General features: G+C 36.6%; 1 protein-coding gene across 2 annotated transcripts in view; it reads left to right on the forward strand.

Annotated features, from left to right (window-relative positions):
* Positions 1-14,874, forward strand: part of epg5 (ectopic P-granules autophagy protein 5 homolog (C. elegans)) — a 124,358-nt gene that overhangs the window by 83,173 nt on the left and 26,311 nt on the right. For both annotated transcript variants that reach the window (XM_028805745.2, XM_051930026.1), the window contains exons 31-34: positions 1,035-1,229; positions 5,577-5,790; positions 6,173-6,315; positions 10,809-11,016. In XM_028805745.2, coding sequence (XP_028661578.2) covers positions 1,035-1,229; positions 5,577-5,790; positions 6,173-6,315; positions 10,809-11,016 — 760 coding nt within the window. The remainder of the gene's footprint in view (positions 1-1,034; positions 1,230-5,576; positions 5,791-6,172; positions 6,316-10,808; positions 11,017-14,874) is intronic.

Raw genomic sequence — 14,874 nt, forward strand, 5'->3', positions numbered from 1 at the left:
CATCACAAACATTGTACAATTCAGTGAAGTTTCTTTTAAAAATGCTGCTCATTAATTTGATTACAAAATGTGTTAAATCCAAGGATATTATATCTTTCACAAAGTATGAGTATTTGATGTTTAAGGCATTTTCTTTTTACTGTACTGTAGTTAGTATGTATATTAGGTGTTGACTACAGAGCAGAGGTTGGCGAACTGTGGCCCTTTGGTGATCATGGAAAATGAGTACTTCATTTCTTTTGTGAGATTTAACATCCCTTAAAGAAAAACAACACTAGTGCAATAGATTAAGAAGGAAAGCTACACATGGTCATAATCATAATATCCTCTTTAATAAAACCACTGTGTGCGTCCAGTGTCCGTGTGTGTGTATCTTCTGGTGAAGTGCGCATGCGCGGGGCACGGTGCAATGCTTCAAAGGCCGCCTGACGCGTCACACAAGACGGAGAGGGCGGGACCTATAAAATATCGTGCGGCAGATCCAATCGGATTTCGGTAAATGAGGTAAGACCTAACACATAAAACATGAAAAATCCAATCTGGTACTGAAACACGGAGACCAGCTTCCCCATTGTTGTGCAAGTGTTCACTCTGAGGATGTCAGATTTGCGATTAAGAAGCTTGGCCCGATAAAGTGTAAAGTGTCAGTCGTTGAAGGGGTTTTCCGAAATATATGAATTTTCATGATATTACAATACAATGACTTTTAAAAGTAGATTTATTTTCGCACACATTACATCAGTTGCAGGGGAGAATCTGCTGATTGCCCACTGTTGTGACAGAAATTTAAATGCATATTATGGACAGCAAAGCCAGTATTACTGTCAGAGAAAATTACAGGCATTTTACAGAAAAAATGTACTGAGGTAAAAGGTCCCTTGCCATTTAATATACACTGTTCCTACTAATTGTTATGGACTACTGTTCTAGCGCCCGTTATTGTAACGGGCTTAATGTCTAGTTCTATTAATAAACACAATAAAAAACACTTTAAGCATATAAAAATACATCTTTCTTTTTCTCTTAACATGCAGGTATTTATTCGAGATACTGCCTTTGAATGCAAGAAAATGTTGGCAACCATCCTTTGCAGCAGACATCTGTGCAATCTCTTGTCTCCTTACTTTACCCCAAATGCATGTCCTTCAGATTTTGTTTCCCTTTATGATGAAGTAGTACAAGCACTTTGCTCAGACAGTAATGATGTAATATTCATGCTTCTAACTAAGGTATGTTGCTTAGTTAATTTGTATATTGACTATTATATCACTGAAGTATTGATGTTTCTTTTAGACTTATTTCTAAACTTCAGCTATATTTCGTCTTGGAAGTGTTGCCTGTTTTGGACATTTATGGTTCTTTTTATTTTCAGTTTATTTTTTTTCCCATTTTGGTTTTGCATTTATTATGCTAATAGTTACACATTTGTGTTTCTGCAAAATATTTCATCAGTACCTTATATGAAACATTATTAGAGACTAGATTGTAATACAGCTGGACTTGTGCCAGCACACCAAAGTGACATGCCTACTATTCTTGTAAAATCTTGCTTACTGGCTTTTTTTTGGCAGGGTTGATAAATTTGAAAAATGGATCAGAAACCTGTAATAAAAAAATTTAATAAAACGATACATTAAAATGTTAATTTTAAAATTTCAAAAATAAACCGCAGTATGAAAAAAATACAGAAACAATGCAATAATAAACCACAGACATCATGGAAACTATCCAAATGGGCCAAAGCTCTTAAACAACAGCAATATTTATTTATATAACACAAGATGAAGAAAGAAAAATATTAAAATTTATGTCATTGGATCAGTTTTTTTGAGCATTATTTTGACAATTTTTGCCCTTAGTTCCAGTTACAGTGTTTTGGGGCGAAAAAAAATACTGTTCCATTAGTGATCTTAGCTAAGAATAATAAAAAGGTTTAACATTGAAGACAGATATTAATTTGAACCCAAGTAGTTTAGGCCCATTTTAGTTTTTAAACCAAATGATAAAGAAGAGTCTGAAAATTAATTTAAGGCTATTTACTGGCATTACTCCAAACAAGGCCAGTCATTACATTTTCCAAATGCAAGCAGTTTGCAAACAAACCTAAATACAATCCCCCAGTTTCTTTTGATGCCCTCTACCACTTAGTTGATGGTTTCAATATCCACGCTCTTTTTCTGTTAAGATTTTTTTAAAATGTCTTATTGTAATTTTGTTACAATTAATTTTTTAAGCAGTTAATACCTTTTTATGTATTTGTTATTTATGAACTACAATTTGCAGTAAAGCATTTGTTTATACATACACAGAAATCACACTTTCTTTTCAGTAGAAAAAAATGCCATATACTTATGAATATTCAAGAGGCTTCTGTTAGTAGTGAATGTATGCCCTTGTTTCATAAAGTTGTTTGTTTTTTTTTTTTTTTTGTTTTTTTTTAAAGTAAAAATGTGGTTCAACTATTATCACACCACAATCATGCCCAAAACAAACACAACATCATTATAACAGTTTACTATATGTATGTGTCGTAATGGCATGCCCCGATGCATCAGCTTATTTATGTAAAAGTTTCATAAGCATAGGGCTCCTCTCCTGCTGTAATGCGTAGATTTAAATATTAAATGTGCTCTTTACTGTTTTTGTAACGTCTTTTGTATTTATTTGAATATTATCTATAGTATATTCTCATTCAATCATTTTATACAGACATTTTAATATGGTAGAGGTTGATTCACCTAGTTAGAACCTAAACGGTATATGGTACCAATACTACATTTGAGATTTGAGACCCCATAACTGCTAAAGCACCATACCTGTTAACCTGTTCAACCCTGGGACTTCTGAATTCCAGCCCTCTGTAAACCTCCCTGCAAAAAATGTCGGCATTCTCCTGCAGCATCTAGAGAATCTTAACAAGGCAAGAAACATCCATGAAACAGGACACCACTCCATTGCAGTGCCTACTCACACTTGCATATGCCAGTATGGAGTTGATAGTTGCCTGAACTGCACATCTTTGAACAACAACAACATTTATTTATATAGCACATTTTCATACAAAAAGTAGCTCAAAGTGCTTTACATAATGAAGAAAGGAAAAATAAAAGACAAAATACAAAATTAAAATAAGACAACATTAGTTAACATAGAAAAGGAGTAAGGTCCGATGGCCAGAGTGGACAGAAAAAACAAAAAAAAACTCCAGAAGGCTGAAGAAAAAAATCAAATCTGTAGGGGTTCCAGGCCATGAGACTGCCCAGTCCCCCCTGGGCATTCTACCTAACATAAATGAAAATGTAGGTGTTAAACTTAAGTACCTTAAGAAAACCTCATACATACAGTACATGTGACAGACTATGTCTTGGGGTGGTATTTGACCCCTTAATATTATGGTATTTTAAAAGCATGGTCTTTTAACATGTGCTACAATGGTCACAGGCTCTCAATGGCCTTACAATGGAAAAAGCCAGTTCAGAAAATGAATAAATAGGTGGTTATTGATATAAAACATTTACAAATAAAAGTATTAGTTTTTTTTTGTTTGTCAAGTGCATTGGTCCATAGGTTCAGTCATGCAGGAACCCAACCAGTTTTAAAATCATTGCACCATTCTTTCTTTTAATTGGTCTGACCTTTTTATATTTTATTCTAAGAAATCCCAGAATGTTTGCATTTTTGCCAAAACTGTAAATGCTGTGTCTTTTTTTTTTTTTTTTTAAATTCATCCTTATTTACAGAGTTGGCTATCTTAATTCTGTCCAGACTATTGATAACACTGAACACTAAAGGAGAACAATTACTTCAGTGCTGTATTCACAGGGCCACTGGTGAAAATGGCAGTGTGGCAATGAAGTACTTGTTCCCTTTACCATTCAATGTTGATTTCACCCGTGTATGTACTGCTCGTTGTTAATCACCAGAATTTGATACTATTAAGCAAGCAAACTCTACAGAAAAGGGCAAATTAAAAAGAAAATGTCAAAAGAAACCACTTAAAACTGTGGCTATAAATATTTGTGAATTTCTAGGTGGAACTGGAACATAGACAGAGAGAGAGAGAGACACTGGTGCTCTGGGTGGAGGTTCAAGTGATTTCCCTATTTGACCTAGGCAGTAGGCAATCCAGCACACATTTGGACTACATGATATGACTAGAAAGAAAAGGTCATGATGTGTTAGCAAGAGGGGTCAGAAGATCTCATGTAGGCCAGGTTGCAGTTTAAGGTCTCTGGATGTACAGGCTTGCCAGGTAACACATTTTAGGTAGGACATGGATCCTACTGGAAAGAATGGGTCAGTTAAACCGTAGAGCAAAAGTAGCTGGGTAACTTCCATGGAGAGATTGCTTTTTATTAGCTACATAGTACTGCTTGTAGGAGATTGTTTCTTGTTTGGTGTCGCTAAAACCAAAATGAGCCTCAGACTCAACCCAAAGCTTCTCAGACATGCAAGTCTAGAGTGTGGTAGTATGTTAAGTTAGAATGGGATGGGTCAGGGCAATGTGTTTGTCAAAGAACAAGAGTCCTGAAGCAAGAAGAGATTATGCTTTAGCAGCAGTAATGGTTTGAGTAAGCGAATGACCCATTTTGTTTGGTTAACCGGGTTTCAACACTTGTGATAGCTGGGCCCACTGGGCAGTTAGAGTTTGCCTTGTTTATGTATTTGCTTTGTTTAACCCTCCCCAGAGTATTTTATTTTATTTAAAATGATAAATTATTTAAAATACCCAGTGCCTTAACATTATTCTTGTTTTGGAGAGAAAATTGGAAGTGTTCTTCATTTGTAGTGGTCCAGTAACACTCAGATTCACACCGACGTACGGACAGTGATATGTTTATTTATTTATTTATTTATTTTTGGTAGGGATCCCACTTGCACATATAGACACAAAATAATAGTATATAAACTAATAAAGCTGTATATTAAATGAAACAAAAACAACTAATAAACGGAACCCTCCCTACTCCCCTATGGCGATAAGATGATAAACACCTAACAATAAACACTAACAACCAAGTCCATAAACAGTCTAAATGCAATGGTAGCGGATGAAGTGGAACACAGGAAAAGATGACGAGCCAGGGAACAGCTTTCTGTAAGTAATGCATTAAACAGTCCTACTGGTAGACCTGATGCAGCAAGGGGTGAAGAGATTTTGGGAGCGCTCCCTCCGACAAAACACGATGACCATTCCAATACTACTCACATGACAGACAGGCACAGGACATCCTTATGGGTTCATCAGTCCAGGATAGAAGCAATATTCAACGGTGGTATTACAGATGAGACCAGACGGGTGACCACTAACACCAAACAATGGGACTTATTTCACGGTTTACTCAGCTCCCTTTTAAAGTTCCCGCCGGCCCTTGTTGTCCCCAGCAGCCCATGTGCCTGTTGCAGACGTTTAATCAGGGTAATACCCCTGGGGCAGCTCGGAAATGGAGTCCCTTAATCTATAGCGCTACTACATATTTATACCTAATGAAAAAATGTAAAACTGTACATGTTATGGGGAAGAAATGTATTGTTACTTTGTTGTTGTTGTTAATAATTTTTTTTTTTCTCTCCAGTTTGATTTGGAGAACTGGTTGACATCTAGTCAGCCTCCTTTTACAGAACGATCTAGGCTGATGGAACTTATACACCAAGCACTGATTGTATGTGGCCTGAAACCTGAAGAAGATGTTTTAATGCCTTTTAATATCTTCTGCAAACACTGGGTTAAACTTCTGCGCTTCCAATTTCCAGATCACTACAGTGATTTTCTACGACTTTTAATGCAAAGTAATTTTGTTGTGCATTTATCTGTTTGAAATATATGCTTATTTAATAAGATAACTAAAACTTAGCAGCCTTGCTAAATAGTATAATTTAAATACAGAACATTTTTAGTAATATTAACATATACACTAGACTACAATAAGTTGTCAATTTAATAGTCCTCAGTTCTACATTCTGCCTGTTTTTGTTTAGTTCACTTATTTTTGTAGTGATGTTAAGCATTTTTTGGTTTTGTCAACCTATGTTGGTGATTCATACAATGAAAACATTGAAATGAATGAAAGCTTCAAGTGATGGGTTACAGTTCTGTTATAAAAATGTAGACAGTAAAATAAAGAAAGCCAAACACATTACAACTCTCTATGAATTTCCTTTTTCTGAACAGGTTCTGCTGAACAATTGATAAGTCCTGATGTCTGGAAGTCATCTCTAACTGCAATAGGATGTTGTACCTTGACAAAATATAAATCATCGAAGAGTCCTTTGCCTCTTCAGAAGGATTCAAGGAATATTCTTTCTTCTCAACAGGTTTCTAATTATCATCATTTTTAGACCAACATGCATACACCATTCTTTTCTTTAATATAATTTTTAGGGTTTGGTAGATTTCAGCGTCATGGTTTTCAACTTAGAAAAATTAATTTTATTATTTAAAGCTTTGCGTGGGTTGGTAATGTTGCCAAAGCACTGTTTAAAATAACTAAATGAATTTTTTTTTCTTTAAATGACTAAGGATTATAAACCTTTCAATAAATCAGAACTAATACCAAATACTATGCTGTGTTACAGTGGCGCAGTGGTAGCACTGCTGCCACGCAGTAAAGAGACCTGCGTTTGCTTCCCAGGTCCTCCCTGTGTGGAGTTTGCATGTTCTCCCCATGTCTGCATGGGTTTCCTCCGGGTGCTTCGGTTTCCTCCCACAGTCCAAAGACATGCAGGTTAGGTGCATTGGCGATTCTAAATTGTCCCTAGTGCAGTAGTGGGCAACCTTTTTTCGCACTAAGGCCACTGACTACTGCTTTAACTCGAACAAGGCCGCACCATGATGAAGTCATTAACAACATATTATTATTAAACTTTATACTGACCCCAAAGTGTGTAAAAGTGTAAGAATAATCCATAACACATATTAATTCTGTAATTTTCAATGACTTTGTTGAGTCTGTTTGTTGGTTGACAGTTCATTAAAACTTGGCTCAAAAGTTGTTGTTCTTAAACATAGCTGGCCTTCCGAATGGTCATCTGTCAGGACTGCGGTATCGATTTTTAACGTACTTCATATGAGAGAATGTACATTCACAAATGTACGTGCTACCAAAGCATGTTAACACCCGTTGAGCGTGTTTGCGCAGAATGGGGTAGATGTGAGCATCACGCCAAAATGAAATCAAATCCACAGAATTTTGGGATAGCTTGTGTTGAGCATTTGGATCTTCACTAAGTTCCAACAATTCCATTTGGAACTTTTCTGGCACATTTGTCAGGTTCCATCAGGTGTGGCTCTGAAACCAGCCGTAAATCATTGTCATTGACACGGATATCGGAGAATCGAGCCTCAAATTCAGCGACTAGTGAACTGAGCACTTCACAGAACTCATCAAAATGTATTTTTACAGATGGGTTGTTACTGGCAAAATTACTGAGAGAACTGCTGCTTTTGAAACTTGCCATGAAACAATTTCAGCTTGCGCTGAAAAATTTTTATACTCTGCCAGAGGTCACAGACACTTTGATTTCTGCCTTGGAGTTGCTTATTCAGACTGTTGAGTTCACTCAAAAGATCGCTGAAAAAAGCCAGGTTCATGCAAAAGTTGATGTCATCGAGTGTACAAACCACTGATTTGCATGAATAGAACTCTTTGATAGTGCCTTACAGTTCATAAATTCTATTTATAACAGAACCTCTTGACAACCAGTGAGCATTTGAGTAATATAAAATGTCGTCTTTCTCAGTTGAATCATCATTTTGGAGGAGTTCTCTAAACTGGCGATGATTGAGGGCTTGTGCTCGAATGAAATTCACAATACCGATGGGGTCTTCCAATGTGTTGTTCAAGGTTGCAGACTTGGCACATAGAGCTTGTTGGTGTATAATACAATGCAGTGACAATAATGTGGGAGATTCCGGATATTGAGAGTGAATTTGTTGTTTAAGTACAGTCACAAAACCGCCCGTTGTTCCTTCCATTACAGGAGCTCCATCTGTACACACAGCAACAAGTCTCTTTAGATCCAATTTCTTCTCTACACAAGTGTTGTTAAATGCTGTGAGAATATCTTGTGCCTTTGTTGTTGATTTGAGACTGATTAGAGACAACAACTCTTTCATGGATGTCAAATGTTGGTGACATTGTTCTGATGAAAATAAGCAGTTGTGCCGTATCTGTTGTATCGCAGGATTCATCCAACGCTACAGAATACAAAGTATTGGACTATTGACATATTTTGTTCAGTTGATTTTTTAAGTCGACTGCGATCTCACCTTGGTGCCTCACAATTGTCCTTCGTGATAGAGATAAATCTTTAAATTTTTGAAGTTGAGATGGTTCGAGACACTGAACAACTTCAAGCATGCATGATTTGAATAGCTCTACATCAGTATATGGTTTTCCAGCGGCACCCAATTTGAAGGCGACTCGAAACGTTGCCTCAACTTCGGGATTGTGAGAGGATGATTTGAATTTGGCGAACATGGATGTTTCTTTTGTATGGCTCTTGTTCAAGGAATCATACGCTTGCTTTCTGGCCTCATCTTTTAAATTGATGTACTTCATCTGTGACCTACAACTCTCATAGTGCTGTTTTGCATTTGATCTCTTTAATGTTCTTATTTGCGTCTTGCATCTTAGGCACATCATGGAGTTTCCTTGTTTTGACATGAAGAAATCCAACTCCCATTCACTGTTGAACTGTCGATTTTCATCGTCTACATGTCTGGATTTCTTTGACGGCGGTAACTGCATTATATGTCCAGTAGAACACAACAATAATTATCAGATGAGGAAATGATGGATCTGACTACTTTCGTTTAAATTTAAGCATGCTGAACTTTAACCCTTTTCGGTGCCATTTGATTGGCCACTTTAGTTACCGCGGGAAATAATTACAGCGGTACTCGCGAAAATATACAGTGTGCATGCACTCTATCCGCAGTAAATATCTAGCTTGACTGCTATTGGCATAACTTGCATTCAGTTTGGCTGTATTTCGTTAGCTGTCATTGACCATTCCGTCAGGTATGAACGTGGAGACCAAACGAATCTTCGTTTACATTGTTTGTTTCGTTGAACATTTTCGGCTAGTGTGAACAAGCCAAAAGGTGCAATCACTTGTTTCACTGATACCTTCATGATGGCCACAAAAAAAGACCTTGAAGGCCGCACTTGCCCACCTCTGCCCTAGTGTGTACATGTGTGTGCCCTGAGGTGGGCTGGCACCCTGCCCGGGGTTTGTTCCTGCCTTGCGCGCTGTGCTGGCTGGGATTGGCTCCAGCAGACCCCCGTGACCCTGTGTTAGGATATAGCAGGTTGGAGAATGACTGACTGACTTGACTGACTATGCTATGTTACACTGTGATAAATAAGTTATGAAATACAAAGTGTGATATTGTGATAAATTGCGTTATTATGTTTTTTCTATATGGGAGCCCTATGAAAGCCCAGCATGAAGAGGTTTATTTTGCAGCTAATGTTCCATCTATGAGAAGTTTGCATACATTTTCTTTAAAAAATCTGGTTGTTGTTAAAAGCCATGTTTTGTGTTGTTTGTCTCATTATGAGTGAGTGTGTGGCAGTGTCCAAATCAATGCGTTATTATTACTGGAGATGTGTTGGTACAATTGCTAATATTGCTGCTTCATTGCAGCTTAATTATTATTGGGTTAAAGGTGAAATTTAAAAGTTTAATTCAAACTAATCCAGTGCATTTTATACTGTAGTCTTAGTGGATGCTTTGAGTATAGTACAGATAAGATAGCAGTAGTAAAGTACAAAATCTGTGTAACGTAGACATACATGTTCACTCTTATCTATTAGTACGTTCATATCAACAGATCACTACATTCAAAGTTATGTAATCATCCTGTGTCAGCTTTACTAATTATGATAAAGTAATGGGAAAGTAAAATAAATACTGTTCAATATAGGAGAGGAAAGCAAAAACTGTGATAAATTTCAGATACACTGCCACCCTGAGAGTTCAATCCTTCTGAAAAGTCAAAGCCAAAATCTTACTGATCTAAGTTTTCTAAGTGCTTAACCTGTCAGTGGGCACTTTATTCTATGCTACAAAGGTATTATTGATGATGATGGCTGAATCCTACAATCTTCTGATACACGAGGCTGCCCTTTTATCTCTTAAGGTCAGAGATCTACTTCCTAAGGCACTTGGAAATATAGTTTGTAAGGAATACAATAATACAAAGACTAAAGTGAAGTTATCATAGATTATGTTTAAGTTCCATTTCAGCCCCTCAGACAAATACTATTTTCTCACTCATTTATTAATTGGTTAATAATGCAGAAGACAAGAAGCTGGAAATTATTGGCAAGAATAGCTACATTTTATCATAAGAATGCAAATGATTATTATGCTTCAGAATTCAGAGGGACACATTATCTATATTTAGACTGTAGTGATTGAAAGCTACTATCACACTTTTTCATACACTGAAAACATAATTGATATGCAGGACTTAGACCACCTAATAATGGCATCTGACAGTTTGTCATTTTTAAACCTATGTATTACAGTACTAGTGAAGACTCTGAAAAAATTATGTGACTCAGCAATACTAGGTTTAGAGGTTGAAAGTTTAAACTTAAGTCTTATGGTGCTTTTTTTATAAACATTCTGTCCTTGCAAATTATTTTGAAAAAAAAAAATCCTATTAAAAAAACTTCTATTTTTCTATAGAAAGACAAAATACCCCTATCTGTATCATTTTGCTGTTGTTTTTAAGTTTGCTTTTTTGTTTTATTCTTAAATCAACAACTTCTGATATTTTGCCTTGATTTCCACAGATTAAAGAGACAATTGAATGGCTTTCAGACTTTCTTTTAAATTTGCGCCTATCTAATGCTGATTTTCGCAGCTTTAGTCTTTTTTCCAAATGGGGACCATACATGGAAGAAGTTAAAACTTTTTGGTTCTACTTGATAAAACAACTTATTGAAATGACATTTACTGATGTATCCAAGGAGCCAGTGGGAAGCAGCCTTATTTTGCAAAGTAAGTTTATTACTTAAGAATTTTCATGTTGTTTCAAAAGTAGTTTCTCTGTTTATTAAAGCAATGTGCATTTTATTCTTAGGTGTCCTGTTGTACTGTTTTCTGAAATGAAAGTGAAATTACTTCAATATGGACCACTGCAGTGTGCAGTTTAATTATATAAGATGTAATATTCAAGGTTCACTTTTCTGAATACTTTAGCAAAATATGCTGGTTTGATGGCTAGCAATGAACACGGCTTCTTATCTCTAGTCTCCTCTAGTGTTGCAGCAATGGAAAGAATAATAAGCTGTTTATTTCTTTAATATCTGTTTCTATCCATTTAAATTGTGTAATGCGTTTTTCTTCTATTGTCCAATTTTGATGATCCCATGAGAATTGTAGCCTCATTCGCTTGTTCTTAGCTTGATTGGAGTGGTACCAGGTGTGGTCCTCTGCTGCTGTAGCCCATCTGCTTCCAGGTTTGAGGTGTTGTGCATTCAGAGATGCTCTACTGCATCCCTTCTTTGCAACGAGTGGTTATTTGAGTTACTGTTGCCTTTCTATCAACTCGAACCAGTCTGGCAATTCTCTTCTAACCTCTGGTATGAACAAATCATTTTCACATAGACATCTGCCGCTCACAGTGGCCGATGCGTGTGTATATATGATAAATGTTGTCTGGTCCCACTTATTTGTTAGATATCAGCCTATTTAATCTAAGGAGCATTTTTCCATCTATAATTTACACATCACTAATTACCTCCCTAGCAGTCTCTGTTACTGTTAGGTTATCACAAGTATAAACTTTAGAAAATTGAAATTTCAGAGTATTTGCTGTTTCCATATATTGTAATTTACCTTTAAAGTTTCAAATATACACTTCACTTCTTCTTCCATGACCACTCTTTTACAATTAAAATAATACTTCTCTACAACTGCCTTTTAGCTTTCCTTTTTAAGTGTTACTCTCATGAACCCTACAGTTAACAATGCCTTATATGCACCTTAATTATCTACTGCAGTGTTTTCTTCAATTACATATTTTGTTTAAACTACTGGATACTGCTATCATGCATTGTATGTAAAACACTTATAAACCTGTCCCACATCTCTTCAAGTGACCTCCACATTTAACAGCCTATCCAAACTGGTATTATTTAGGCTTTGCCACATCTGCTCAAAATTTGCCCTCCTAAAACTAAACTTTACAGTTTTAGTTGTTGACGGTGCACACTGTTAAAACACTGCAAAATGCATTATAGACACTAGATCCTAACAGCTCAGTCACACTTATCCCATGATGTCTATCCTGCTTATTACAAAACACTAAATTTAGACAGGCTTTTCACTTTGTTGGTACTCTAAAATACTGTGTTAAAAGACGTACACTGATAGCATCCAGAAATTACTATGCTTGTGCTCTTTACTTGTAACTCCGTTAATATTTGTGAAATTAAAGTCCTCCATGACTATAATATCCCCCTCTAAATTTGCTTTTTTACTATTATGTAAAAAATGTATATTTACCATTGTTTGCATAGTGGGATCTATAACATACTCCTAATATAAGGCCATTGTCGCTAATGGTCTCTAGTCAAATTCGAAACATCCTCACTCAGATGTGACTCATCATCTAATTAAAAAAATATTTGCAACCCATCAATGCCAACTCCAAATTATTTCAGTGTTGCCCACCTTTCCAAAAAAAAGTACCCTTCTTTTATATGTATCCCCATCGCTATTATTTATCCATTTTTCTGTTATTGCTGTTATAATTATGTGTAGATGCATATAAATCCAGCTCAATTAATTGTATTCCTAATTCTCTTAGCATTAAGGCTGGCGATTTTTAATGTATTACTAACTTTAGTTTTTTAACAGTGGCCTGCATCTCTCCATGTCATTTTTGTATATTTATAGTTATACTACAGTCTGTCATCTTATGTGAAGTTCTAAAACTGGCCTGTCCTGAACTCACTGTTCCCCAATCCATAGCATAAATGATGCTCATCTAGGCCACTCAGACCCCTCCCCAGTATTTTGGTAGTCCACTGCTTCAGTTGTAACTAGTCATGGTTGAACAAGCCCCATCTGTTTCAAAAGGAAAATCAATGTCACATAAACCTATTTCCTTCTTTGCTAAGATTTGAGCCATGCTTTAAACCTCATCTACCCAGCCTTACCTGGGCTGTGCATAGAACATGCAGAACTTTAGAAGATACCACCTTGTCATTTCAGACCTCAGATTGTCACCTAACTCTTAAAATTTGAATTGGAAAATAGGTGAACAGCTTTTACATATGTTACTGGTTCCAATATGAAGAAGTACTCCTGAAGCCACCCCCCACCTTTTGCCAAGATGATATGTTTCAGAAGGCAACACAGTGTACGAGACTTTTTGTCTTTAGAGCAAACTTGCGTCTCAGTCCCCCTAATTATTTAGCCACTGTTTCTGTTTTCCTCTTTTCTTCTAGTGGCTTTGAAATGACCCTTTGTCACTTAATTATCAGAGTGACTGTTCAGTTCCAAATGGCCTTGAAAGCTGGTGGACTCATCCAGCTCTGGGGTTGATGCCTCAGATGGTGTGAACTTCTTACTTTGTGCTTCTATCTGACCCGGATCCTCCTATTTCTATTTCTGTGGTTTGGAGTCTTCTCCCTTATCCCTTTGGTGGTCCACATGATCTGGCTGAAAGATCCGTTTGCAAGATCAGCTAATCTATCACTACAACATACTCTTCAAGTCAAGTTCAGCAACACAGAGCCACTGCTTTACCTGCCACTGACACTTCACCTGTTGTGCTGCAGAGCTGCACATACTCTTCACTAAAATTCATCCTTGCTCCTGGGCTGCTAAAAAAAACAAAAAACTGGGGAAAAGGCTATAGAAAGTCCTGCCCTGCACCTCAGTGCAACAAAAATCAAAGTTTAGGAGCAAACATCATAGTTATTAAGTTTAATGTGCAAGCACCACACAGCACCCAGCCCTCAGTATAATGCAACAGGAAGAATGATGTCAGCATGCATTATATGATCTGTATATCAGCAAAGCAGTATTGAGCAGCTAATATTAAATACAGAAGTTGAGCAGTCAACATTTTCATAAATCTTTGTGAGACACTCTAGAAGAATGTTATCTTTGGCCTCATGTTTATCTTACACAGTAGTAGGTATAATCCCCTGCTACTGAATTTTAGTGAAATGGTTTTGAAAGTGAAATGAAAGTGATGTTTCTTGGAAGACTGAAAGAGTTATTTAGGGACGGAAAGGGCAAAAGTGTTTCAAGGAGTGCCTTGTTTGACATATATGCTTTTGGAGTGAGTGGATGGGTTGTGGTTTCTGAAATGAGTTTGTTTTGCTGTTGCAAAGAAAGTCGAATCTTTTGCCCTGTTCTTCTAACTACTAGTTTAGGCTTAGTAATTTTCAGATGTGGTTTTCATGAAAATGAAAACCATGCAGAAAACCTTTCTTGACATAGAATTATAATTTTGATAGCAGAATATGAAATAATTGCTGTCTGAGAGTACTAAAAACTAAATACTCTTTATATGAATGGATCATGCCTAACGTAACAATTTTAAACCCAAATGGGGAAGCAGAGCTTATATTTGAAATGCTGGGTGTAAGGCAGGAACCAGTTCTAAATTAGTCATTGACCCAATGCAGAGCCCGCGCAGACACATAGACATCCACAGACAGACAGTGTTGGATTTCAAATACTCAATCAACCCCACACTTTCATCTTTAGGATGCAGAGGAAGACCAAAGACGACAAATAGTTATATAAAGAACATGGAAGCTACACACAAACAGTGACTGGGTGCAGAATTTGGAACCCAGTGATGTCCAAGAGGCGACAGTGACGCCATAATTCCAT

This window comes from Erpetoichthys calabaricus, chromosome 7 (assembly GCF_900747795.2).
Source record: "Erpetoichthys calabaricus chromosome 7, fErpCal1.3, whole genome shotgun sequence".
NCBI classification, from domain to species: domain Eukaryota; kingdom Metazoa; phylum Chordata; class Cladistia; order Polypteriformes; family Polypteridae; genus Erpetoichthys; species Erpetoichthys calabaricus.